General features: G+C 45.7%; 2 protein-coding genes across 9 annotated transcripts; one reads left to right on the forward strand and one right to left on the reverse strand.

The window, feature by feature from the left end:
* Positions 1–3,623: 3,623 nt before the first annotated feature.
* On the forward strand, positions 3,624–17,394 carry Alkal2 (ALK and LTK ligand 2). 7 transcript variants are annotated; one of them, XR_007104589.1, is made up of 5 exons: positions 3,624–4,497; positions 5,817–5,870; positions 5,947–6,083; positions 8,732–8,797; positions 11,546–11,580. XR_007104589.1 is itself a non-coding variant. In XM_047521956.1 (5 exons), the coding sequence occupies exons 1-4, from the start codon at positions 4,239–4,241 to the stop codon at positions 8,794–8,796; spliced, it is 459 nt and encodes a 152-aa protein (XP_047377912.1). In that variant the 5' UTR covers positions 3,624–4,238; the 3' UTR covers position 8,797; positions 16,530–16,587. The 7 variants fall into 7 exon arrangements, 6 of the variants coding, with proteins under 6 accessions (XP_047377912.1, XP_047377911.1, XP_047377913.1 ...); XM_047521956.1 differs by lacking the exon at positions 11,546–11,580 and adding an exon at positions 16,530–16,587 and having other exon boundaries at positions 5,947–6,027; XM_047521955.1 differs by having other exon boundaries at positions 5,947–6,027; positions 11,546–12,117.
* Acp1 (acid phosphatase 1) lies at positions 13,242–27,267 on the reverse strand. 2 transcript variants are annotated; one of them, XM_047521953.1, is made up of 6 exons: positions 27,051–27,267; positions 21,710–21,783; positions 21,358–21,471; positions 16,163–16,224; positions 14,361–14,466; positions 13,242–14,225 (listed from the first exon to the last, which is right to left on the reverse strand). In XM_047521953.1, the coding sequence occupies exons 1-6, from the start codon at positions 27,157–27,159 to the stop codon at positions 14,148–14,150; spliced, it is 543 nt and encodes a 180-aa protein (XP_047377909.1). In that variant the 5' UTR covers positions 27,160–27,267; the 3' UTR covers positions 13,242–14,147. The 2 variants fall into 2 exon arrangements, with proteins under 2 accessions (XP_047377909.1, XP_047377908.1); XM_047521952.1 differs by lacking the exon at positions 21,358–21,471 and adding an exon at positions 21,509–21,622 and having other exon boundaries at positions 13,243–14,225; positions 27,051–27,185.
* Positions 27,268–27,339: the final 72 nt, after the last annotated feature.

Consider the following 27,339-nt stretch of genomic DNA (forward strand, 5'->3'; position numbering starts at 1 on the left):
CAAAACCATAAGGATGCAGTATTTGGGAGTCTTTCCTGAGTACATGAGGACTCTACTTTGTTCAGATATTCCCATGAACCAGTTTGACTGTTGACAGCTCTTCATACCAAATGGGGGGTCTTCTTTTATTTTAACTATTGAGGATGGGTGTGCATGTTCAAATTTATTCTCACTGCAGCTGTCAAAACATGCCAGGGGCAGGTGTGGGGGCTCACACTTATAATCCCAGTGACTTGGGAGGATGAGGAAGGAGGATAGCAAGTTAGAGGCCAGCCTCAGCAAATTAGAGAGAACCTGTCTTAAATTAAAAAAAAAAATTCAAACAGAGAAACAACATGTATCCCATTTGTTTACAATAAAAAAAAATACTTCACTTCTAAAAAAAAAAAAATTAAAAAGGGCTGGAGATGTAGCTCAGTGGTCAAGCACCCCTGGGTTCAATCCATGGTAAAAACAAACAAACAAAAAAACGTGCTATATTGGAGCTTCCAAAAGTCCAAAGCACCAAGGTGTTTCAAGACTTCTCTAGCTGGAACTTCTAACAAAACAAAAATCGGCACTCCCCTCAGGCCTTTCCCATGTGAAAGTACTCTTCATCTCCCCTGCAGGAGGAAAAATCTGAATAAAGCCATCATACTGTCAGGTATCCTAACCCTTCATGCAAAATGCATAGCCCATACCTCTTCTGAGCTACATCATGCAGTGTTGCAGATGCAGAAGTTAAACCACAGAATGTGAGAGGCTCAAGGCCAGAGGTCCTTAGGATAGGAGGGAAAGAGGCAGGCAGGAGGCTCCTCCCGGACACAGACGAAGCTGCTGCTTGTGAGGCCATGCTCCTGCGCTTTCTGGAGAGACAGTCCTATGAGCAGACTTGGCTTTCTAAAAGCTTTGGTTGTACCTAGCACACTGATGGTCACTGACAGTAAAGACCGAAGAACTGGTAAAGGCCAAATATTAAGCAAGATTCATCATAGCACATTATGCTATCTTTTATGAAATATGATTGTTTTTCTTTCTAGTAAGAGATATTAGGTTGTTAAATGAGTGACATAATAGTCTTAAAAGCTGTTAATACATATCTATGTCAAGAAGTCTTTGTAGATGCTTAATAGTCATCTGAAATTAAATAAATACCTCTTAAGACAAAGATGACTGCACTGGGATGCTGCAGCTTTCTTCACACTGTTGAAAACTGAACAGTGACATTCATCTCATGCCAAACATCTTGAATAAAGGGTTGGGTGCTCACAAAAATTAAGTCAATTCTAGCAAACAAATTTTTCCAGTAATTTTAGAATATAGTTTGTTGCTAGTTTTCTCTCCTACCCTTCGGCTTTTTGGACCCTTGACAGTAGAGTTGTTCACTTACTAAAGGAGGGAATTATGTTATTTAATATGAGTACATTGCCTCTTTTTGCCTGAAAATAAATGGATAAGCTCATAATGATGACTTCAAGTGAATTCCTTCAGTTTTTGGTTTGTTTGTTGGTTGGTTGGTTGGTTGGTTTGGGTTTTTTTTTTTTTTTTAATTTGAGGGAAACACTGCATTTTTTTCCCCACATAGTTTTGGTAACAATCAGAAAATTACATAGTTTTACACTAGGGACAACATCCAGTCTCCTTGTTTTACACAAAAAGAAGTGGAGAGATCGAGTGCCTTGTGGACTTGACTTCCAGTCTCTAGTGAGCTAGTCCACGCCTGCCTTCCTCTAGCCTCACAGCAGATCAGACTGCACAATACACATACTTCTGGAAACTGGAGAACTCCACAGCAACACTGTGAACTGAAAACTCCAGGGAAGACTAATAACTCAGTATACTCTTCTAATCATGTTTTAAAGTCTGTGAATCTGTTCATCTGAAATGAGGGGCACCTTGAGTGCCTTTAGCACAGAACTTCGCACAAATGAGTTAAAGAACACATGAACTTTCTGATCCCTGTCAGGTTTCATGGATCCAAGTGCCAACCAGGTGCTGGCTCTGTTCCATGCAGGTAGTGAATGGGGCTGGAGCAGTGGCCATACAACAGCCATTCAAGGAATCCACATGTCCCACTAAAAACTGCAAAAGAAGGACAACATTCATTGACACTTCCTTGTTGGTAGAACTCATGGGGAGTGGATCCCACTGGGGATCTTTTCAGAAGTGTAGCTTTTCATCCTGTGTAATACTATTTTAAAATACTATTTAGGTAAGTCTGAAATAGCACATGCTTAGGCTGGAGTCACAGCACCAACAAACAAGCTTCATAAGCTCCCACTATTTTGCTTACCAGCTGTGTGCACACCCTGCAGCCAACAGACAACTACCCTGGACGATCACCCGGCCAGCAGGGGAAAGCACTGGGCGGCAGGCGTCGCTCTTGCCAGAGGAACTTAAGTTAAATTTCTCCCTATTCACGGAAAGGGGAAAGGGAGAAAGGAAAAATATCTCATTTCATCTGCCTAATATATTTGACATGAAACTTTACTTTTTTCCTGAGTGTACTTCAGCAGAAACGTTAACATGTCAGTCATTTTGCTTGCAAACCCAAAACAAAACAACAAAACCCTTCCTGGAAAACCAAATCGTTTGCTTTTAGAGAGCAAATAGACAGACATGCCCAAGGATCCCACTTTAGTGTCTCCCACCTCTACCCCACCCCCACTGTGACACACACTTTCTCTTCTTCGACAGACCTAGCGAAAGCACGCTGGTGACAGAGAGGCAGAGCTGAGCCATTCTCCGCGATCACTGGGGGACAGTGACATCAGCCTCCTGCCGAGGCGCGAGTCTGTACGCACGAGCGCACCTGCACCCTGGCAGCATCTTCGCGCCACGACGCGTGCAGCTGCCAGTTAATGGTGGAGGCTTTTAATCCTCGCCCACTCTCTTCCTTTCTGGGACTGTATTAGAACACCTTTCCCAATCAGATCGCCGACTTGGAAGACGTCCAGCTCTTGCCCAGAAAGCACCAATAAAATGGGAAAGTGCGCGATTGATTGATAATACATTTTACAAGAAAAAAAAATGCAGGGAGTAAACTGTTGAAGCGAACCCTCACAATGTGCCTGGCTAGATCCAAAGAATCAAACTTTCTTAGAGACGAAGCCCTGGAGGAAGTGCCTCTGGGCAAGCTACCGCGGCCCAGGGTCCAGCTTCGGGGCGCAGTCGGCGGGGCCCGGCTCCGTGGCCCGGGAAGGGCGCGGGGTCCTATAGTTCGGAGCGGACCGGGGGGGCACGCGCGTCGCCCGGAGCATCGCCTTCTTCAGCCCGGGGACCCAACGCGGGCGGTGTAGACCTTTAGGGTCCCGAAAGCGGCTCTGGTCACGCCGGCAGATTCCTTCAAAACGGACAGACTAATGGACTATTAAACAGCGAGGCCGTCAGGCAGCTCCTGTTTCAATAGCCAGATCTGCATTTAGACAAAAACAGATCCGAGTTCCTGGTAAAGGCGTTTCTTCCCATCCTGTCACGAGTGACAGGAACGGGGGAAACAGACTGCGGGAGAGGGGACCGGGAGGCGGGAGCCGGGGAGCGCAGAGGAGAGGACGCGCGCGGAGACCGGGGAGGAAGGGGCGGGGAGACGCGGGGGAGGGGCGGGGGCGGGGGCGCGCGGGCCGGGGGCCGGCGGAGATCCGCGCCGGCTGGGAGCGCTCGCGGCCCTAATTAAAGCCGCGCTCGGGCCCTGGGGACCCGCCTGACGTCGGCGGCCGCGGGGATAAGAAGCGCGGCGGCCGAAGGGCTCGGCGCGGGCACCCGGCGGCCGCGGTCCCCTCGGAGCGGCGGTCCGCGTCCCCTGCGCTCGGACTCCTCGGGCCATGGAGTAGCGGCGCGGCCCGGCAACGACGCGGGCAGACGCGGGACAGACGCCCACGACGCGGGCGACCGCGGGCGCAGGGTACCCGGCCGGGCGCAGCAGGCGGCGGGCGGCGCGGGCAGGTGCGGGCCGGGCCTCCGGTGGCTGAGGGCTCTCGGCGCGGTCCCGGGAGCGTGGGACGCCGGGCCACCCGAAGCCGGGCTGCCGCTGTGGGCGGCGGCTTCCTCGCGGAGGTGGCGAGACGCCCGGAGGCTGAAGAAAGTTGTGCGGGCTCCGGGCCCTGTGCGGACACCGCGTGCAGGGAAAGTTGAGGGCGCGCGGCTTCGAGGCGCAGGCACCCGCCGCGGTCGCCCCCTGGGCGGGTCCGGGTGATCTGCGGACTCTCCCTCCCACGCCCGCCCTCGGTCCCGCCGCCGCCACAACCCTGCGACCCGGGACGATGCGCGCGCCCGGGCGGCCCCTGCTCCTGGGGCTGCTGCTGGTGCTGGGCGCGGCGGGGCCCGGCCGGGGGCGCGTGCAGCCCCGGGGGCCCACGGACCGGCAGACGATGCTACGGCTCCTCGTGGAGCTGGTCCAGGAGCTGAAGAAATACCACTCGGGGGAGTCCAAGAGGCTGCAGGTCCTCAGTGAGCCGGACTTCTCCCTGGGACGCAGGGAGGCCGCGGACTACGGGACTGACTCCGAGGAGCAGAGAGTGGGTGAGTGCCCTGGCTTTGTGGACCCCAAGGAGTCGAGAGGGGCGAGGGTCCTGGCTGTGTGGATCTGAGGGACAGAGGTGGGTGAGTGCCCTAGGCAGGCAGTGGGCACAGAGAGGGGCAGTGTGGACTGGAGGCTGCGCCCAACTGTCTAGCTTCCATGTCTGACACACTGGATTCATATTTGCTTGGAAATAGAACCAAGGAGCACATTTTCAAAGATAAATCAAGTTGACTGTTTTTTAAAACGAAGGGGTAGTTTTTTAAAAAAGAAAACAGGAAGTCTGTGCCTGAGGCTTGCAGATAACTGCCCCAAGTTTGCTTATAAGACGTGGAGCTGTTGCCTAGGTCAGGAATGTGCACAGAACTGGCATCTGTTATTCTAAGTATTCTAAGCACAGCATTTCAGCTTAGAAGAAATGGTCCAGAGCTTTTCCCTATGCATTGGCCTTCAGAGCCCTGCCCCACGGGGAATTTCCCAGGAAAGCATGCAAGCTTTTAATGCTTTCATGACACAATTAGGTCAAATATGATAAGTTCAGTTTTATGTGGACTGACTCAGGTGAGGAGTAGATGAAGACTGACACTAGGGAGATGTCTCCCCCTTGCATGGGGAAGGCTCCAGTGCAGCTGTCCCTCTGCAAGGAGCACATCAGTGCTTCTGGTGCAGCATCACATACATTGGAGCAAAGTTTCTACCTGCATCAGGGGATGGACAGTGACCAGGACTGTTAGAAAGCAAAAGCTGGCATCAAAGAATGTCAGGGAAACAGTTCTGGAAGCAGGTGCCAGTGCATAGCAGAGTGTGGAGCTGGCTTGGGAGCCTTCTCCTGGGCATCCTGTGCTCTCTTACAGGCCAGGCTGTCTTCCTGACAGGTGGTCTAGGCATTTAACCTTTTTTTCTAAATATATGTTGAGAAGAAAGTAACATTCTGTCACTCAACTTTTATTTGAAGGATCAGGTTTTCTTTCTAGCACTTTGAAATGTGGGATTTGATTTAAAAAGAAGCAGTTTAAAAGTGATTTATTCCTAGCAGCTAACCATTTAGAAAACAGGAGTTTTCTTCACTCTGCAACTCTGTGGTCCCTGTTTCTATACTGGTTGTAGAGCGTAGACAGATATCACTGGAACTTTATGAGTAGGTAACACTATTCCAAGAAAAATGTGCCTTGAAGTAGTCTTCATTTCATTGTACATGAGGATCCAGGGTGCTCCCATGCATGGAGACGGGGCTGATTCAGGTCCATGTTTTTCTCAACATTAACTGGGGATCACATCAACATGCTCCCTTCAGGCAGTATGACATTTTCTCCTTACACAGAAATCGTCCCTCGAGACCTGAGGATGAAAGACAAGTTCCTGAAGCACCTCACAGGTGAGGTCCCTACTCTGCTGCCCTCCCTGCTCCTCTGTGTTCTGTGTCTTCATGGCCTTCTTCTTCTCTGTTCCAGGTCCTCTTTATTTCAGTCCGAAGTGCAGCAAACACTTCCACAGACTTTACCACAATACCCGAGACTGCACCATCCCTGCGTGTAAGTGATCAGCCTGCCTTCTGAAATGCACAGGGGCTGTCTTCCCTAGCTATGAGGTGGGCCACCATTCCCAGAGATCGGAAGAGATAGCTAACCTCTGCGTCAGGCTGTGCCACACTAAACAGAATTTACGTAGTCTCTGGAATTAATGATAATGCACTGGAATTAGTCCATGCCTGGAGTAGGCTGAATGCTTTGATTCCTTTCTCATTTTGTTTATGAATTCTGGTGTGGCATATGTATTTGTTCTGCTTAAATGTGACCATCAGACAGGTTAAGCACCAGTTGCTGAAATGCCAGCTGCCCATGCAGAGGTCTAGGATTTACATTCAGGTTAGCATGGAACCTTCAGATTACATTTCTTGATGTTGTCCACCACTGTGACCAGAGATTCTTTTTTTACTTTAGTGATAACCTCATCACCCAAGAATCTTTTAGTTGTTTCAGAATTCTGCACTTTGGACTGCCTTCTTCTCCAGCAGAGAAATGTAGTTTGCACTCATCTCTCCAGTTCTCAGTCACAGCTATCCCCTGGGGGTTCTTTCCTTTCTCTTTGGCATGCTTCCGGCTGTTTGGCCATAACAAAACATATTTTATTTCCCCAAAAGTGGCTCCTTGTGTTCTTCATCAAGCTGTGTTTTAACTGGGACCACAACTTTCAGTTCATTCAAGGCTGACAGGAGAAAACCATGCAGACTACTCCCAGACACCACCAGAGACCAGCAGCCTGTCAGACTAGGGCGACTGTCCTGCCTTCCAAACAGCTAGGTCACATGAGGTTGTTTTTCCTTGTGGGGCAGCAGAGTTGCTCTGGTGGTAAAGCTCATTGTTTAAGGAGCTGCCTCCTGCACCAAGAACATCACACCCATGGGGCTCAGCCAGCAAGGTGGCCTCCCTAGCACCTTTCATGGTGCACACAGTTCCTAAGTTCACAGGGTGCATTTCTTGAGTACTGAGTCACAGCTTCATCTCAGCTCATGGCAGGTGGACCGGGCACCTTTATTTCCACTCCAGCCCTGCTTTCTTGTTTCAAAATCACTTACATGCTTCCTGGGGTCACAGAAGTTTTTTATTGTTTAATGTGTATATATTTTAAGTTCGGTATTGTCTTACAAGAGTAGGATCATGAATTCTAAATGTGGAAGTGACCTTGGAGCCACTGTGCTAATCCTTTCATTTACAGATGGAGAAAGTTTTAAATTGCTTATGTGCCGTCAATAGGTATCAGCAAGACTAGGGCTCAGGTATCATTTGTCACTCTCTGCAAAGCCTTTTCCAGGATGCCTTGCTATGCCCATGTTTGCCACCTCCATTTGGTTGCAAGTTACCAAAATTCCTGATCACAGTTCACCCTGAACCCCCAAAGGTGGAAGGCAACAGGTGTGTGCACTGAGATGTGTGGCTGCCTTCACCTCTTCTCAGCCTGTAAAGAGTTAGAGAGCTAAGGTGATCACTTCTAGGCTGCTTTTAGGCTGTATAAAAACCTGTCCCTGAAATCCTGGCATGCTGGAAGTGAAAGGGGTCTCAGAGCCCTCTTACTCAGTGTGGTCCATGAAAGCCTGGTAGAATGCAGAACCAAGTCCCTCCCAGACCTAAGGAATGGAATCAACATTTAACTAGATCCCTAGGTGAGCCCTGTACATTACAGTCTGAGGGACAGGACATGACACATCTGGATTGAGCAGCATAGGCACCAACTGGGATCTCCAGACAAATTACAAATGGAAGTATTAAGTTTGTCAATTAGACCATCCTTGAATCCACCTTAGAATCCACCCTATGGTACCTACTCTGCTTATGGAAAGCAGATTCCAAAAGGTGTGGAAGGAAAATGAGGAAGCAGGGATGCTGCTGACCAGCTGCCTGTGGGTAGCTTCCCCACTTGGAGCATGAAGGGTATGAGCTCTGAATATTTAGAAGGTATATTCTTAGAGGTAGAGTAAGTACCTTGTCTGACATACCATGCAGACCCATTATTATCAGTTTACCCATTCATTCTTTCTTACTTCAGTATAAACATGTCCCTTTTTAAGTTGGACATGGTTGCTTCTGAGAAAGAAATGTTAGCAATTTATAAACTACTGTAGCTTTCCACAGAATTTATCCTGAGGAAATTCTCTTATGGCTGTGGTCACAGAAACTTTCCATGGATTCTCTGAGATATCACCTGGTAGAATAGAGGAATGGGGAACACCAGTCTGCACTCAAGAACTCAGAAATAGTTTAATTCAATCTCCAGCACCCCTCCTCAAAAAAACAAAAAAAGGAAAATTAGCTTATTGGGTTTTTTTTTTTTTTTCCTGTCCAATACAAGTCTGTGTTCTGCTACATTGACCCACTTTCTTCAGGACATTAACATACAAGTCTTTGTAACATGGTCAGCTCAGGTGGGACTCAGTGTGCAAATGACCTAAAAGTTTAGTCACACAAGAGCATACTGAGATTGTTCTCTTTGTAAGCAACACTACAGGCATCTTAATGAGCACTGACTTCTGCTTGGATGCTAACATCCTTGAAGAACCATGAATTATTAAGTCAACAACTTAGCCATGATTGTCGATGACAGTCTGTTGTTTCTAGGGAATTCAAAATATTTAAGAAATGGTTATAGCAGTTTATATATTTCCAAGAGTTGAAAAATCTACTGTTTCTTTTAGTGTTGTTCAGATAACTGACAAGGGTCTGTGGTTTATTTTTGCTGCAGACTATAAAAGATGTGCTAGGCTTCTCACCCGGCTTGCCGTCAGCCCAGTGTGTATGGAGGGATAAGGTAAGCTCCCCACAGCTGCATTGCTGGTCCCTGAGGGTCAGAATCCCATTTGGGACGTGAGGGACTTATAGGCTTAGAAACACTCATCCTTTGGTGGAGTTAGCCCTCCTGAGAGAACTTCACAGAGTAGCTCAGAAGGCTACCATGGGGAGCAGGTGCCCCCTGCTGGCCATCCAAGCAGCCAGCACCGATCCTTCCTGAACTTGAAACAGCAAGGAGCAGGCTGGTGGCTGACTTAGAGTAGCTAAGACTTGAACTAGGGCACTCACTTAGAACCATGCCTATTTCCTTTCAGGCTTCAACTCATTCACTGGCACAGAAAAATGAGTACCAGTGCTACTCAACTTACAACAGGTTACATCCCAACAAATTCATCATCAGTCAAACATGCATTTAGTACATGCAACCTAGACAGTGTGCTGGAAGCTGTGGCTAGAGGCTCCTGCTGCCTCACAAAGAAATTGTGTGGCACATTGACCCAGGCAGAGATCAGAAATCAAAACCTGAAGTATGATCTGTACCTCACTGTTGTACCAGGGTAAAGTTAAGACATTGTGAGTCAGACCATCCCAAGCAGAGGCACGTCCATATGTGATCAGGTGTACATGTGAATTTTATGTTGCATCTGGTAAAGGTTGGGAGTCTTTTTGTACCAAGAGGCTTCAGTAGAATAGCTATCCTCTTTAAATGTTCTCATAATGTTTTTCATAAGCTGTAGTAGCAGACATGTAAATGCATTCTCAGAATTTAATGTTACATTGTCCTCTCGAGGGATGCTGTGTAACAAGTAGCACCAGCTGTTGGCCAGGAAGCCATCAGTGGCTGGGAGGTACGGCTTTACTTTCCTGAAACAGATGCCACAGGACCATCACTAATCTTGTACCAGCATAGGTGGCTGTAGCAGTAGTAGTAGCGCGGTGCACCAGCTGGTCTCAGCAGTGTGTAAGTGCAGTGCTTTCACACATGCTCAGTGTACTAAGGCAGCACAGCAGACTCTGGGCTCTGCCAAGTATGGTGAGCCATCTTCACATCCTCTTGTCCCCGTCAGGACCAAGTACCCCTGGAAAGAAGAGCAGTACTGGGGACAGGGTGCAGAGGGTTGCAGAGGCTTGCTATTTGGAGGAGGTAGAGGTGTTTTGAAGCCAGTCAAAGCCAGGAAGTGCAGCTCCACGCTTCCCTCTGCATCCTAAGCCCACCAGCTGCCTTTGTGGCAGGCAGAATACTTACTTTCAACCCGTGAACAGATGCATAGCCTACAGTCTCCCATGGGAACGTGTGGGGAAGACAGGGCCTTTAGCCTGCCATCACTGTTGAAGTTAGCCAGCCAAACTTGGAAGCTGCCATTCACTTACAAGCAGAGAGGGCAAAGGTGCCTTTGCACATCCACAGAGCTCCAGCTACACGCTGCTGCCTCCTCAGCTGACTGCAGGTGGACATTTCCCAACCCCATCAGCGCCACTAGGCTTGTGTGGCTCAGCTGTGGACTACAGTGGGGTCAGATCATAGGAAAGCAGCTAGGGGAAATCATCCTGCATGCTGAGTGACATGGCCCTGGCATGGCCTGCTGTCCCTGGGTCACTTCCCCACCTGTACCACCAGTTGCAGGACGAAGGCACGTGCTCACACGCTTCCAGACCTAAGGCCACCTGCACGCTGCACAGTCAGAGTTGTCACAAATGGCCGGGAAATGGGCAGTTTAAAACAATGGTATTCCTGTTGACTGTGATGATGTCATGACTTTGTTTTAAAGATTAAATTCTACTTCCAAAAGTTTTAAATTGCAACAGCCGACTCCTAACTGGCTGGGTCACTGGTGTAGACACAGGCTGGTCTCTCCATAGCTTGGGTTGGGACGTCAGTGAGACCCTCAGGGCACAGCACTTGTCCCGTGACACCCCTCGTGGAGATGACATGCTGGGAACCCTAATCACGTCTGCCAAGTGGCCATGCCATGTCCCTCCGCTGTGCCCAGTGGCCTCACCTCCACCCACACAGACTACAGGGTAAGATACCACTCCCAGCTTCAGCCCAGAGTCCAGGCGGGCAGGTCTCTATAGCAGCCAGGGGCAAACACTGGGCGCCTTCTCTGGAGCTCAGACCAAGAGAAACTACATTCCCCACATCAAACACTCCTCGTTATTGGACTTACTGGTAGTTAAATGCAATGTCAGAGCTCATGGCTATCTTCAAAAAAGTGTGGTTCTGAGCAGTGTGTAGATACCTGCTTTAGCCTGCAGACTACAGCCTCCTAACCTTGCAGGTGTCCCCCCTTTTAAAATTAAGGGTAATCAGTATCCTAACGTGGAGTAGCAGAAACAGCAGCATTTTAATAGTTACCTGAATAAGTTACCTTTGCTAACCTGTGAACACAGGTATAAAGCTGGCCAACCATCTCCCAGAGCTGCCACCAGTCACAGACCCCATGGAAAGAGCACGAGACTGTGACCATACACACAGGGCCAGGCAGCTCAGCACTCCTGTGCTAAAGCCCAAGTGCTCCCATGTGCACACCACAGATGGTTTTCATCCTTTGGTGCAGTGAGCACATGGTAACTGCAGAACTGAGTTATTTTCCAGAATAAATGAGACTGCTGTTTGGAACACAGAGATACACACACACCCAGAAACTCCATGATTGTAAGTATGCTGTTACACAGCTGAAGTGTGAGGTTCACACTGAATGAGGTTCTCCTGCATTGATAATGAAACGTGTGCAAGCCATGTGACACCAGATGCATTTGCTTTCAGCGGGAAGAAGCCATGCAGCAGGACCCTGAGCAGTGCCTTGGAGACCAGCCCGACAGCTCTCCACATCCACTCCCTGTGGACAGAGGTTTATTTTTGCAGACAGACTCTTCCAAAATTCCTTTGCATTTTGTAAGCTGTTGACACTGTTTACAGATACGTATTCAGTAAATCAGTGTACCTGACAGATCCTTGCCACTATATCTTAAAAAACAAGAGAACACCTCATATTTGATGTATAGTGCTATGAGAATATTTCATTTTCCAGATTAGATGAAATCACAAAAAAATTACTTTAGAAACATAAGTAGAATCTTAAACTATATTTTCATATAGCATATGGTATGATTTGATATTTTATATTACTTTTACAATTAAACTCCCTGAATATTATTTGGACCTGCATGAAAAATCTTTAAAAAAAAAAGTAAATAAAAAACTTCATTCATGTTTTGAAGACAGTGGAGTATAAATTTGTGAATATATCCAGTCCAATTCCATTTGTCCTTATATAATAAATGTAAAACAGCACACTTACTATTGTGCAATATGTAAATAAACAAATAATAAATGAACTGTTGTTATAATGAACAGTTTTCAGAGTGGCCCTTGACCTCTCTTGGGTTCATCACTGGGAATTTGTGGCTTACACACCTGTCAAGAGATCCATACACTGCCAGGCCACAGAACTTAAAAGGCAGAAGTGAATGGCACTGAACAGCTAAGGATCCCTGTAAGGGGCAATGAAATTAGCATTTTCTAACAGCAGAGGTTACTATGCATCAATGATGTGATCTCTGGAGATAGCTTGGTCTCTTTGCTAGTTAAGTATTCCAAATAAATATCCACTGTTTCTCAGGTAAAGGAACCTTAAGACTTGTGAGCAGTTGGGTTTGGATATATTTTGAACAGAACTGGATCTAATGAAAAAGTTAGGTTGAATTCACAAAGCAACAAGATTCCTTAGTCACACTGCAAGCAGATGTCGTCTGGGGCAGCTGTAAGGACACAGCATCATTCTACAGTTGGAAAGTCTCTAAGATGCATGTGTGAGCATCAGAAAAAAAACTTGTAGTTTTTTTTAATTTACAGGGATGGAAAGGAGTAAGAAATACTCCTGACAATGGGATTACAAAGAAATTAATGACAACAGGGAACAACTGAGTGCTTGCTTAATCCTATTTCCCAAATGTGGGTAACCACTTAACCTTTTCTTCCCAGTTCTTTAGCTTGGGGACACCATGATCATATCCCTAACCTAACCTCTGGAGTTTTCTATATGTCCCAGTAGTTCTACCAGGAGCCTCCTCAGGTGTCTCTCCCCCAACTCTCCCTGTGCTCAGGTTGGTGTTCTGCTCAGCCTTTCAATGAGGACAGATTTTTTGACTGAAAGTCCTCCACAGGTTAGAGGCCACCAGCTGCAAATGCAGGATCAGGACAGGATAACTGCCACTCATCTGCTGAGCCCCACCCCAGGCACCTCCCCCACAAGAACAGCCTGAGGTGAGGATGCTTCCACCACAGGACCCTGGAAGTCTTCCATACCTAAATGCCAGTGTACGTGGAGCACTGAACGTGTGTTCTTATCATTTTACTTCCTGGTACTGAGGGTAAATGTGCACATGCATACCATAGACCATCTGAAAGAGACAAGACAGGCAGTTTCTCAAACTTTCCTCATTGGTCAATAAAAAAGCAGGCAAGACACCAAACTTATCTGTTGCATTTTTATAACTCCCCAATTTATTTTGAAAACAATCTTTTCTGACATATAGCCATGTGAATTTGAGATTGTACTGAAATTACCTGTATTTACCTGTAGCTTTATTAAACACTCATGAAACACTTAACATATCAATACTTAAGGACACAACATAACTGCGTATTTTTTTCACACCTAAGCCAATTTACATTTGACATCTGGGTTACCTGTGCATATAAAACAAACACACCCCTCAACCATCTGTCCTTTCCGGATATAATTAAATTTTTGGATACGAAGTGGCTCAAATGGGAGCAAATAAGCTGACCTCATGAAATAAACCAGACAAAAACCAACAAGTACTAAAGGTGCTAAAGATTAATCCTCCCAGTCTGTCTCCTATTGTGTGCGCTGTGCGTGTGGGAGCTAAAGACTCACTGCAGCCATGGAGAGCTGCTATGGACGGAGGGAGTCACTGTGACTCTATGCACAGGTGTCCTGCCTGCACTGGCCAGCCACACACAAGCACTGCAGGAAGAACAGGCCATCCAACCTCCCTGGGCTCAGATGCTGACCTGGGCTTTCAGGTTGTGTGTACTTTGCAGTGGGTGCTGTTGCTCTCTACCTGCTTGCTCCACTACCCTGTAATCAGGGCAAAGTGGAGGCTCTGCTAGTCTAAGAACTCTCACTACACCCCACAAACTGTCAAGTCCAACATTTTTATTGATTCTTCTGCAGACACAGCTGGTTTCCAGCTATAGTGATCTGTCAAGTCAGAGACAACAGGTCAGCTGAAGGGGCAGGTGGGTCCTCGGGCAGAGGAGTGGCAGTGCACCAGAGCACAGGATGAGGATGCAGAACATGGATAAGGAGAGTCCCCAGCTGGTGGCAGTCACTGTGGTCCTAGTAGGCCTTCTCCAGAAAGGCTTTGCAGCACCTGAGACACTGCTGGTACACCACTTCAAAGTCAGCATCGTTCCCCTGGAAGATGGGAAGAAGGAGAGCTAGCAACACTGGTACCTGAAGTGTCCTCGAGGGACCTCATCCTATCACTTAAGCACCACAGGCCTGGACTTGCGGATCTTTACATTGGCCCACCGTGTGCACCGTACTTACATAATAGGGATCTTCAATAATGAGTTGTTTCTGTGGATCATAGCTTCCAAGTAGTTCAATTTTAGCTTTGCAGTTTTTAACTTGATTACTTTTTCTATTCAAATCTCTGCAAAATGGAAATATGAACTTAGTTTTCTGATCTATGGTTTCAAGTTAAACAGGGACATCTGCTAGGGGTTTATGAAACACCCATATCAAAATCCAGCAAAAGTGACCTGATTTACAGTGAAACCAAATCCTGCACCAAGGCGCACACCCTCGGTGCAGCCGTGTGCCACAGCTCTGTCTCCTGGGCAGGGAGCGAGCAGCACCAGCACATTCCCACTGCTTCCTGCATGCAGAGGTGCACCTTGCCGCAGATGGCAGCTCCACGGTCTCTGTGAAAAGCACTATCAATCAGGTGATATTTCAGAGACAGGGTGACACCAGGGAACGCCAGAGCCAGTTTCTTCCTGTGGGGGCCTGAACGCACGTGCCATGCTCTCACCTACTATGATGCCCACACCACTCTCCTGGTATCTTCACTTCTAGCTTCCACACTGTTACATTTTTATCAATCTTCCACGTATCTGACAAAATCCTGCTGAGCCCCTGTGATGAGTCTGGGAGCAGGACAGACAAGAGCATCCCTGTCTGAAGTCTCAGTGCTGAATTTGGCATAGGCCCTGGACCTGCAGGGCCTCACAGTCAATGGACAATCTGGCCCAGGCTGCAGGGCAACAGAACATCCACAAAGAAGTGAAATTAGGCTGGGACACAAAGGCCAGAGCCAGGGGAGCTTCACCCAGAAGGGACCCGACTGGCCAGCCCACAGGGAACATGATATACTCAGGAACAGTCTCCTGACAGGATAACTTTTATAATACCTATAAGCTGTGGTTAAAAAAAAAAAAAAAAAAAAAAGACAAATTAACTGAACTAAAAATGAAAAAAAAAAAAACCCTGAATCTTAATCAAGGGCCCAATTAATACAAAAACGTAAGCAAAATTGTTACAACCATTATTGGTTCATTCCTACAAGTAATTAAAAGCACAGATAATTTCTCTTCATCAAAAACAAATATTTTTAAATGAATAGTGATGCAAGTTAATAAATGCTTGTGGTTACACTGAACTAAGTTCCTGACAGCAGCAAGAATAAATACCAAGGTTGGGTGTGGACAGGGTACAGGCATGATGGTGTGTGAGGAGGCTGCGGCGGTGGAGACTGCATCCTTGGCCTACCACATCTACTGCCTCCACTGCACACCTGAGGTAGTAACTTAAGTTCTGCCATTCCTCAGTTTCCTCCCTGACATTAACAGAAAATTCCTGCAGAAAGGGCCGGGGCCTGCAAGCATGTGAGCTGAGGTTTTACAGAGTCAGTGCTATATAATACCTCAGCCCATTAGTTCTAACTCAACCTTAAATCCAGTAAAAAGGTCTTTTGCCTTGCCAGTCTCACTTTGGGTGTGAGCAGTGTTAATGGAGGAACAAGACAAGAAATAACAAACACTCCCGGCTCGTGAATTGTTGCAATGATAGAAATCAACACATCTACAATCATAGGCCCCAGCCCTACTGTTCAGCTCAATCATGCCAAATGGACTTTCCCTTCTGCAAGATGTTTCTCTTTGTAAAGAGACCCAGGAGACAATTCTAGATTATTCTCTGAAAGTCCTGTTATTTAAAATAAATGATTATGCACATTGTAATAACACTGTGTATCTGAAACTGTAACAAAATAAGTCACTTGGACAGTAAACTGCTTGGCCTATTACCACACTAAAAATGGGACAGATTACTCTTTAAAAATGGATTACCTCAGATTGCTTTCATCCATACACAATATATAGTCGAATGTGGCCAAATCTTCTTTGGTCACCTATAATTGAGCAAGAAGTCAAAATACAGTGTTTATACTTATATCATTCACAAATAGAAGAAGAAGAAAAAGTAGAACAGACACTATGTTTCTGAACTTGCTAATTAACAGTGTAATTAAACAATTCAGGACACTTTTAAGTTAAAATACAGTTAACCTACTTCCCAAGTTACACTGCAAGACATTTTTGTATCATAAGACTCCTTGAGGTGATCACTAGAGAGTACACCCATCAGTTCCTCCCCTAGAAACCAGAGACAATCTCTGCACACTCAGTCCCTCAATCACTGTTTTTCATTCCACAGGTACTGAGTGTCCCAGGCCCTGTGACAGACACCAGCTGAAGCCATAGGCCTTGTCTTCGTGGAGCTACCCAATCAGGCAGGAGGCACAGATGCCTCAGAAAACACCAAGGATGGGGTTCTGGGCTAGGGAGGATAAATTTCCAGCAGGGTGGTGAGAGGAGGTTCACCAGAAGTAATTGAATCGTGGACTTGACTCTGACCAAATGTCCACTAATAAACATGACCCAGAGGGACTGTCACTCAGGACCTCCTGATTCTAACCCTACACCATCAATTACAAATGTGAACCACGTAGGATGCGAGTTTAAATTTATTTTATTTATTGTGACTATTATAAATAATAAGAGAATAAAAAAATAAAGGAAGCCGGGCACAATGGTTCACGCCTATAATCCCACCAGCTGCTCAGGAGGCTGAGACAGAAGGATCTTGAGTTCAAAGTCAGCCTCAGCACAAGTGAGGCACTAACCAACTCACTGTAGATCCTGCTTCTCAGTAAAATGCAATATTAGGGCTGGGGGTGTAGCTCAGTGGTCAAATGTCCCTGAGTTCAATCCCTGGTACCCCAATCCCCAAAATAAATAAATAAAAACAAAGGATCATCAACATGCTGCAGAATCAAAGTGGAAATAAGTCCTAGAATGTAATTCGATAATTATCTTCCTTGTTGAAAAAAATCCTCTAAAATGTCATTTAATGAAACTATATAGGAGACAATGAAAACCTGGTTAAAGGAACAGTGATAATCTAACAGATAATTAATATAGCAAAAGAACAATAAATATGCTCATTGTTCACTATTATGTTAAAAATAACTTCACATGCACTCCATCAATTTTTAGAGTAGCATATTATAATTACAAAGAACTGGACTATATTAATGCTCCAAGACACTAACTTATTTCAAAATATTAGAATAAAAATAATATTAAACATTACATTATTTTTCCAAATTGGTTATGTGAGAAATGTCCAAAGATTTAATGTTTAAACATTGTTAATTTGGGATGAAAAATTCTGATTGTAATTAATTTGCCCTAAAAAAAGAAATGCTTAGCAACTTGCTAAGTGAAACCACACATGATTTTTAGATGTTAAAATAACTGAAAGAACAGCAACAGCTGTAACTTAATGCCTCATAGGAGAGCCTAGAAGAGGATTTCTGTTTGCAGATAGACATGGAATGGCTTGGGACAAATTAACTCTACTATCAAAAGCAACTAGAAGACCCTCACTCACCCAAACGCCTCTCAAAGTCTTGAGTGTCCCTGGAACCACTCGGTTTGGTGGCCCCAAGTTCTCTTGAGTGTGCTCAGCTCTGCAGCTGTGGCAGCAATTCCACCAGATGGCATTAAACAAGCTAGCTGGTCTCAGGCTGCCCACATAAGACAGCAGAGTCTCATCTGCTGACCCACCAGCACTGACCAGAGCTCATGGTCAGTAGAAGAGCCTGGGAACGCTCAGAAACTATTCAGCCCTGCCTCTAAGCAATTTATTTACAGGGGTTACATCTATCAACATTTGTCATGGTTATTAAAACAGAAAAATGTTTACATAGATAATTATGTTATGATTTAAAACTTTTTCATTTTTAATGAAAAACAATTATACTCTCCAAACCAGCACTTGGTCAGGGGAGTCCCACTGGTTAGGATGGATTTTCCTATCTCTATCTGCATTGCATTCTGTTGCAGTATGTTGTTCAAGTGGCAGTACATGAAGTAAATTCAGCCCCACCCAAAATTGCAGTTTAAAGGAGTATTTCGGCAACCCTGCAGATCACTACACAAAACTGAAATGTGACAGCTTCTCAGAGGTCAGCTACAATGCAGAACTGGAGGCCCTGTCAACATCATTTCAAACCCTGTCTATTCAGGCCCACCGTTCAGTCTCAACCTCTGAACACATCTTCAGCTTAAACATACTTGGACCCTGTAGGATCAAGGATCACTGGACCACACTTAAAGAACTGTATTTTAGCCATGGGATAGGGGTTCTCTTTGGAGGGGACAGTAAGCAATGCCAGATATTCTCACTGTCATGACATGGGGCCCTGGCACCAGGCAGGGTGCTGCCAGATGTCATTCAAGGCACATGACAGCTCTCCACGAAGAGCCAGATTGGCAGAGTCTGCTTGAGAGGTGAGAGACCAAGGCAGAGGACCAAGTGGGAACGCAGGGTACTGTTGATCTGTCAGCAGTTCAGGGGCCAAGGAGGAAACTGAAATTAGGGGTGGCGGGACAGCCCTGGAGGAATATTGGTCTTTGAAGGAGGAGGCCTGGCACCTGTTTTTTTCTGAGCATTTGCATTCCACCTACCCAGGGCAAGCAGATCAAGAGGGCACCTGGAGGCTGCACACTAAGAGATAAGTGCAGAAGCTGCCATGTGGGAGGTATCCTGCCTACCCTGTGCCTGAGGCTCCCAGAGGAAGGACTGGAAAGCTCAGAGGCAGATTAAGCCTCTGGGAGGTTGTTGCCAGCCTCGAGTCAGCTCCACTCCAATCATACTGAGGTAACCACTGACCTGCTTCCTTGTAACAGCCAACCAGATGGGGGCAAAACACAACTACCCACAGATTCCACAATGCCCCACATACCACATTCAGTATTTAACATGAAGGCAGTAAGCACACCCAGCAAAAACAGAAGAAACAAAGAAAGCAGAGTCACAAATGACATAGGCTTGAATTTAGACTGTTTAAAATAACTCAAATGGGCTGGGAGATGTAGCTCAGTGGCAAAGCATTTGCCTCACACATGCAAAGCCCCAGGTTCAATCTCCAATACCTCAAAACCAAAAAACAAACAAAATATAATGAATGCATATTTGGAAAAGAAGGATTTCACCAGAAATTCCATCTATTAAAAAAAAACAACAACAACAACTAAACTTAATGCAGTCAATAAAACAAAAGTCACTAAGAACTCAGAATGAACAATTCCACAGACTTTAAGTATAGAAGGGTTAGTATATCAGAAAACAGGTCAGCAGGAAATCTCAGACTGAAAAAGAGTAAAAAGGATGGAAAATGGAGAGAAGATCGTAAGAAATTTATGTTCAATATAAACTGACTCTCAGAAGAAAAGAGAAATAGGATTAAGTAAAATATGAAATGATTAACAGCCTGGAATTTTCCAAAATTGATGGAAAATATCATGCCATAGTTTAGGAAGCACACTTTCCCCTCCCACAGCAAAGCTGCTGAATCTAAATACCAAAGGAAAACTTAGAAAATCACAGAAGTTTTAAAGGACAACAAAAGAACACCAGATCAGATAAATCTTCCAAACAATTAAAGCAGAAATACCATCGATCTTTTTCAAAGAACAGAATTGGGAACATCCCAGTGTGCTCTGAGTCTGAACACCTGAACATGTGGCATACAAGGCTGGGCTGAGCTGTGTGCTCACCACCCTCCACCACCTGTGCAGCCCAAGTCAGCAACAGCCCACATCCAATAGGGCACAGGGGCAGATGAGCTCTGAGACACGCAGCAAACATCAAGGACTAGGAGCCTTGGGACCAGCAGCAGCACAGGAGAATAGAAACAGCTAGAGCAAGAGTACACAGGCCTAAGACCATACTTCTACAAGGCTGAAAGGCAGGATATATTTTGGGGGGTGACCTTTGCAGGAATGGGCACTGGCTGCCAAGGAGCCTCAGGGATACACTCACTCTGAGCATGAGCCAATGACAAGTTTACTGAAAAGAGGAAAGCTTGTATAATAAAAAGAAATCTCCACCCAACTAACTGGACTAAGAGCACATGTCTCCAGAGACTGAGTTGGAAAGAAATGAGAACCCTAAAAATCTACCATTTATTACACCTAGAGGTTGAAAGTACTGGGAAAACTCAGAAGTGTACTAGAACAGTTATTACACAAACTGTGACAACTGGCAAAGAACATGTAACACAAAAAAGACCTGGTGTGATACTGCTTACAGGAGTGCATCACCACATCCAGAAAAAAAAAAAAAAAAAAAAAATTTCTTGAAAACAACAGGAAAAACAAAGCAGAACTAGACTCCAGAAATGCTAGTTCTAAAACTGGTAATCAAAACTGCTCCTGAAGTTTCCAGCTTTGCTCTTTAGGGTATGTGTATTTGTAATAACCTATCCACACCCACTTCTGTTGCATACCTAGTGCTTGAAAAGGCAACTGACCTGAAAACAGTCTGCTCATAATGCTGAAAGACTATCAAAATACATCTATACCTTTAAAAAATGCACATAGAAACTGGCAAGATATGCAAAAGCCTGAAAAGATCAGAATGAATAAATGATATAAAATGCTTCATCTTCTGACCAGTGAAAATTACAAGTTTAAATAAAGAACTCTCAGAAACAGAACTGTATTTTCTGATTTATAATATAAATACAAAGCTACCTTCATTTGAAGTTTGTTAAACCTCAGTAGACTTCAAACTTAAGTCTGGCATGACACTGTGTAATTAGGTACCCAAAATAATATCGGTATTACCCTATATTTATGTAAGGCACTTATAGCAGAAAAATGCTTTTGTATATACTATGTGACTGTGTTCTGGCAACAAACTTGGTAATATAAGCGAACAGTCATAAAGATCTAAATGTCTAACTAAAACTTAGGAGGTGGTAAGAGAACAGAGACCACAGCTCTAGCTGGCGTCATCTGGCAGACACTGCTCTCAGTACTTAAGTAATTTTATGTGCATTTTAATAAGTAAGGTCATGCAAATCTTTCAGAACTGCACGTGTAGCAAGTTAGTTCACCCCAAATACACACAGCTGTGAACACACAGGTCTGTCTGTCTCTGTGCAGCAGAAATTAAACAAGATCTCTTCTACCTGTCTTGCCTTATGGGCTGTGCTAATGCCATGATTTCCTAGGCAGTTCACGGCTCTTGGGTCCGGGGCCCGGCCCACGTTCCAGTCGGAAACAGCACCGCTGTCAATGGTCCACTGTAACACAGAACACAATCAAGTTCTAGTACAGTACCTGCCGGGCAACGTGGTTCATGGGGATGCCATGCTTCCTCATGCAACTCTGCCCGCGGTAGTCAGGGGGGTTCCCCACTTCATAGGTGGACGTGGCTGCACTGTCTATCCTCCACTGCATGAGAAGAAAGAGAATGTTTTTGGCACTTTCCTGCCCAGAGGTGCTCAGGTTGGCCTCTTTAAGGTACTGAATGGTACTTACGTTATCTAAATCATTTTGATCAGTTACAAGTTTTCTGAAGACTGCTTCTGCAATGGGTGACCGGCAAATGTTACCTTAAAAAGAAGGAACAGGGCATAAAAAGAGTATTAGCTGTGATGCAAAGGCTCACATACCTGGTGCAAAGTGTCTGCATCTTCCCTGCAGAAGAGCAAAAGCCAAAACTGCAGTGCAGGGGAACCCTGCAGAGAGTGCTGCTCACAGGCTCAGTGATCTGACACCAACTGCCCGGGTACACAGATAGCAGAAAGCAATTCTAACCAAAACCAGTTTTACAGGTTGCAACTAATGACCCAGAAACAGTCAAGAAATCAGTGAAGTAGGTTGTAGTCAGCTTAATTTAAAATGAAATACAACAGAACTGAAAGTATGTATTTTCAAATATAGAAAACATAAAAAAGATACCATTTCATAAAATATGCAAATAAACAACTGTATTAGGCATAAACAGAGAACACAATCTTTTACTGAACGACTGCTGCAAAGCTCTGTGCCGAGAGGACTGTGCCATCAGGAATTAGCTACCTTGAAGTTCAGGGTGCAGCATAACCAGCCACCTGACTGACATCAGCAGCCAGGTCAAAGGCTCCAGGGTCACCCTCACTCCAGGCCAGCTGGCTACCAGTCTGGGGCCCTCTCAGGTGTGCTAATTCTCTAGGAAGACTTATAAAACTCAGGAAGTGCTACCCTTATGAGCGTTTCATTGTAAGAGAATACAGACGGGAACCAGTCAGAGGAGGAAATACATAGGACTATTCTGGGATGGTTCTAAACAGGAAGCTTCCATCTCTTCAGGGACACTTTACCCTCCTTCCCCTGATGAGTGACAATAAGGCAAGCTTGCCTGAGCACCAGTGCTTAAAGTTGCTACTAGGGTCTAATTATGTAGGGATGACGGACTGAACCTGCAGGACCTCCCCTGACATATGTGATTCACAGAGCACATGGCTCTGACTTCAGTGTCTCCTCAGCATGAACTGTGGGGTCACCATGAGGAGTAACAGACATGTTACCATTCACAGAAAATCCCAAGGTGATTACAGGTGACCACCCAGGAGCCAGGACAAGGACCAAATTCCTTTACTGCACAAGGAAAATCAAAAGGTAGCAGCTCTCCTCTCCAAACAGATCATGTACAAAGCCAGATACTTAGAGGAGACACAGTATAATAAAAATATGAAAGAAATGCCAATAAACAAGCACAATACTGCAAGAGCACAGAAAATAAAAAATGCTACAAAACAGAGGCAGGACATAAGAAAAACAGACAGAAAGGAGACCAAGCTGATTTTTATGGGAAGAGGGTCCAATGGGCAGGGAAGTAGAGGCATTTAAGTCAGAGGTGCAGGACTAAAAGGTGTGGGTATAGTACTTTAGGTACAGACAGTAGTGGCTGCCTGCCAAGCACTGAGCCAGGGCCTGCAGACAGAGCCATTTAAGACAACAGACCATTCCTACAAGTTAGGAAAACATCTGGCAGGGTTAAGAAAATGGACAACCACGGACTGAGGGCAGAGAGACCATGTATGAGGTGAATATGAGAAAGCAAAGACAGTGCAGTAGTAAAGTGTGATCCCTTTCTTCACCTGTCCTAAAGGCTGAGGCCTGCACTGCTCTAACAAGATAGGTCAACAAGAGAAAAGTATGGCGATTGATATAAAGTTTTAGGTGACAATGGAGTCTTTAGAATTGAGACCCAAAGACTCAGGGAAAACTGTCCAGTTTTATGCTTAGGTTAGACGAAGAGTGGACAGCTATACAAAGGGTGACTGCACAAAGGGCTACTATCTGATGGTAAGAGACAGGGAATCTAGTCATGCCATCTGTTCAGCCTCTTTGTGGCCTCTGATGTAACATCCCTTCCTCCCAGGTCTGGGGCAGGACCTACTGGAAGGAATGTCTTCAAGAGAGAAGGGAAAGGGACTCTTTCTAAGTCTGGTGGCTTCTTTGGAGAAAATAATTCTAGTTTCAATAACCTGTCTTATAGGAATTCTGGTTTCCATGATTTGCTTCACTTCAGGAAGTAAGAGACAGGAAAGCAAGAGAGGATCAGAGAGACTTTTTTAAAAACTACTCAAGACAAAGCCCATATTGTGGGGTAACGTGTAAATAACTGATTTAAGGAGATGCTAGTAGTAAATGAAGGTAGCAGAGAGAAACCATCAGAAGAGATGAAGCCAGAGGACAGGCTTCACCCTGGCTTCTGTAAAACATGTTGAATTGGAATCTTCCAAAGTGTGATGAAACACACAGATGCCCTGGTCCACTATCACCCTGAGCATTACACCCTTAGCCTCTCTGTTATAAGACCCAAGCTTTTCCACACACATGTGGTTGTGCACAGTAGTCACAAAACTTTTCTGTAAGGCAGGAAAGGAAGGACAGGAATTCACCATGGATGGCCTCCATCTGCTAGTCTATGCTGTGAAGTTTTTCCCTTCCACCCTCCAAATTTTGGGTTGATTTTTAAGACAAGTATTGCCACCAGCATTATCTAATATCTGAAAAGCTTCCTCAGGTGTGTGATCACTTTCCTTGTTACCACAGACCTAGCAATACTTGGAACAGTAAACCCTCTCACCACACTAGGACAACTGTTGTTATTTTGAAACTCCATAAATGATAACAGATGCCCAGTATCTCAGCATCTAAAGATACAATAAAAAGACTAGGACCACCCCTTTACTCATAATTTTCATCAACTGTAAAATAACAGTTTAGTTTATCACAATACAAAAATGTAGACTGTTTAATGACTTAGAACACATCCATCCACACTTATGTTTCCCCCTGATAGCTCTATTTAAAGGAGATATGTAAAGATTATAATTAATAAAAACTAAGATATCAGAAGTAAAGTCATCCTGCCCACAAATATATCAACAGAAAAGAGATTCAAATGCTAGTAATTTGTCCTCTAGATTTCAAAAGTTGACATCACTATACTAATGTTATTAAAAAAATGTAGGGATTGGGGGTTTTGCTCAGTGGTAGAGTACTTGTGTAAGTAGCATTGTGAGGCTCTGGTTCAAGCCCCAGCACCACCAAAACACAAATAAATAAAAATAAACCAGAAAATGCAGCACACTGGTTATCAGTAAAGCACAGAACCCCAGGTGTTCTGGAAACTTTAATCCTAGTACAGTCTCTGGCCAACCATAACAGCTAGGCACCAACAAGGATGTCCTCCTCCCAGTTCAGTCCCTCCTCCAGGTTATCTCAGCACTACAGTTGGAACTAGTCTTATCCCTCCCACCTCTGCTAGAAAGTTCTCACTGCTTGTCTCATTCAGAGTCCACCTCCTCACATAACCTCCCAAGAGCCGCACTTCAACACAGGGACTGAGAACAAAGGCTCACAGGCTAAGAATGATTTTTACAGATTTGAACAGATGAAAAAAAATGCAAAACCAGAAAATATTGTGATTTGTGAAAATTTTTATGTAGTGTTCCAACACTGTTATCTACAGACAGTTCTACTGGAATACAGCCAAGCGTAACCTATGTGCTATCAGGGACTATACCACTCACAGGGACCATGAAGTCAAGTATTCACTGTGGCACCTTACAGAGTTTACAGATTCCTGCTCTAAAGCATCTGCAGCATGTAAGGAATGAACTTCCCATGCATACAGAATGGCACTACTTAGGTATCCATGGAACCAAGTAAACAGTCACTCTAGTGAGGTTCTGTGTCTTGCACAAAAGAGGACTCCTGGCTGAGAAGACCACCAGGTCTCCAGGACCAGCCACTGTGGCTTCCCTGTTCTGGAACACCGCTAGCACTCTCACCTGGAAACCACACCAACTGACCTATGGTGTAGTGGCCTGTGGGACCAGGATGGGAATGCCTCCTGACTCCTTCAAGTCTCTGCTCAGAGCTCACCTTCAGGTGAAAGCTTCCTGATCACACACCTGAATGTTCCTGTTTTATTTTTCTTAACATTTCGTACCAAAGAATGAGCCCATCCATGCTGCTTAGCTGATGTTGACAGAGCGTGGGGTCCAAAACAGATGGGGCTTGTCTGTGTGGGTCACAGCTCTATGCATCCCCAGTGCCTGAGACATAGGAGGCACTAAAAGAATTGCCCAACTGTAAGAAAGACAAATGCATGCAAGCATATACTTTCCCATTTTCAATCACCATTGTGCATCATGACTTCATAAGCAACAATATTAAGCAAAGAAAAGTATGGCAAGGGGACACCATTAGGTACCCAAGTTGAAATGAATTACTGTTTAATTTGTTGACTTCTATAAAAAATCAAATAACGTCCACTCTCAATGTGTAATGAAGGGAATCTTCAGTTATTGCCCACAAGGACATTAGATCTAGCTGGGATCTCAAAAGCTGTCAAATAATTATTTGTGGAATAAGATATCTCTATAAGAAATAAAAGGAAGCAACTAACAGTCGAGAAAGCAAAGATGGCAGTATTTGAGTATGACATTACAAAAATATAAGGGGTTCCATACAAAATACAAAATAGTGTCCAGTAAAAGAGTCATACAGTCCAGGCACAGTAGTGTCTCCAATGTGGGTAGCAAGGGTGCTGAAAAGACATGCCCACTCACATGTGATGGGAAGATGTAAGAGAAGTCAGGGAGGTGGGCCTGGCAGAGTTCCATCCTAAAGAGGAGCAGAAGCACAGCAAAGCAAACATTAACAGAAAACACCAAGTAACTGGGCTCCTGCTAATTTAGGGCTTTCCCCCTTAGTGTGGAAGCACTAAGGAAAAACACTGCAAAGTAACAAGAAAGTGAATTAAATAGTAAGGGAGACTAAGTGCTGACATTCTAGGAATGAGAACAATCCTGATCTGGAAAGTACTTGGAGTAAAAAATTTTAAAACTTCACTTTCATGTGAAACTGGGACACTGGCAGAGTCTGGAGACCAACGTTGGAGAGAGACCTGAACCTGGAGAACCCAGACCTGGAATAGAGGGCTCCACCTCCCACTAGCTGAGATCCATTGAGTGCAAGCCAAGGGCACCCAAGCGAACCCGTGTAGTGACTGGTGCAGAGCCCCACAGAGAACACTGCAGCTTGGGGTCCACCTGGGCACAACGGAGGGCAACTAGTGATTCCAGCAGGTACAATGAGAAGAACCCAGCTTGGAAAGCTTGCTGGGGGACAGATGCAAGTGAGGGGACGCAGGATCGAGACGCGCGGGCCGGGAAGGGGACCCAGGATCGGGGATCCAGGCGAGGGTACGGGCCCGGCCTCCCGCCCAGGTCCCTGCGGCCCACCGTTCCTGGCTAGCGGCGCAGCAGCCCAGAGAGCACACGGCACACCGCGAGGCTCCAGGAAGGAAAACGCTTACCCAGACACACGAACAGCACTGACTTGGGGCCATTCACCGCCATCTTCACACGCAGACACTCGCGCCCGACCGCCGAGTCGGCGTGCGTCCTGACGCAGCGCATGCGCATCGGGAGCCCCGGACCGCGCGCCTGCGCAGTCCGCCGCCCGGCGCGCACGCGGGGCCGCCGGCGGGGCGGTCAATAGCTCGGGCGGGGATGGGGCCTAGAGGTACAGGGTCGCGAGTCCCTTCCAGGCTTGCGCAGGACCGGAAGGAGGGGTTGGGGTCCGGGCTCCCCACCTCGGGCGGG

Source organism: Sciurus carolinensis, chromosome 13 (genome assembly GCF_902686445.1).
Source record: "Sciurus carolinensis chromosome 13, mSciCar1.2, whole genome shotgun sequence".
In the NCBI taxonomy this organism is placed as follows: Eukaryota; Metazoa; Chordata; class Mammalia; order Rodentia; family Sciuridae; genus Sciurus; species Sciurus carolinensis.

Coding starts and splice junctions, on each gene's coding strand:
- Acp1 (XM_047521953.1), bottom strand. CDS start 27,159: ATGCGCATGCGCTGCGTCAGGACGCACGCCGACTCGGCGGTCGGGCGC. Junction 21,472..21,709: donor ATCAAAATGATTTAGATAAC/GTAAGTACCATT, acceptor TCTGTGTTACAG/TGGACCATTGACAGCGGTGC. Junction 16,225..21,357: donor CAGCCCATAAGGCAAGACAG/GTAGAAGAGATC, acceptor GCTCAATTATAG/GTGACCAAAGAAGATTTGGC.
- Alkal2 (XM_047521956.1), top strand. CDS start 4,239: ATGCGCGCGCCCGGGCGGCCCCTGCTCCTGGGGCTGCTGCTGGTGCTG. Junction 4,498..5,816: donor CTCCGAGGAGCAGAGAGTGG/GTGAGTGCCCTG, acceptor CTCCTTACACAG/AAATCGTCCCTCGAGACCTG. Junction 6,028..8,731: donor AGACTGCACCATCCCTGCGT/GTAAGTGATCAG, acceptor TTTTTGCTGCAG/ACTATAAAAGATGTGCTAGG.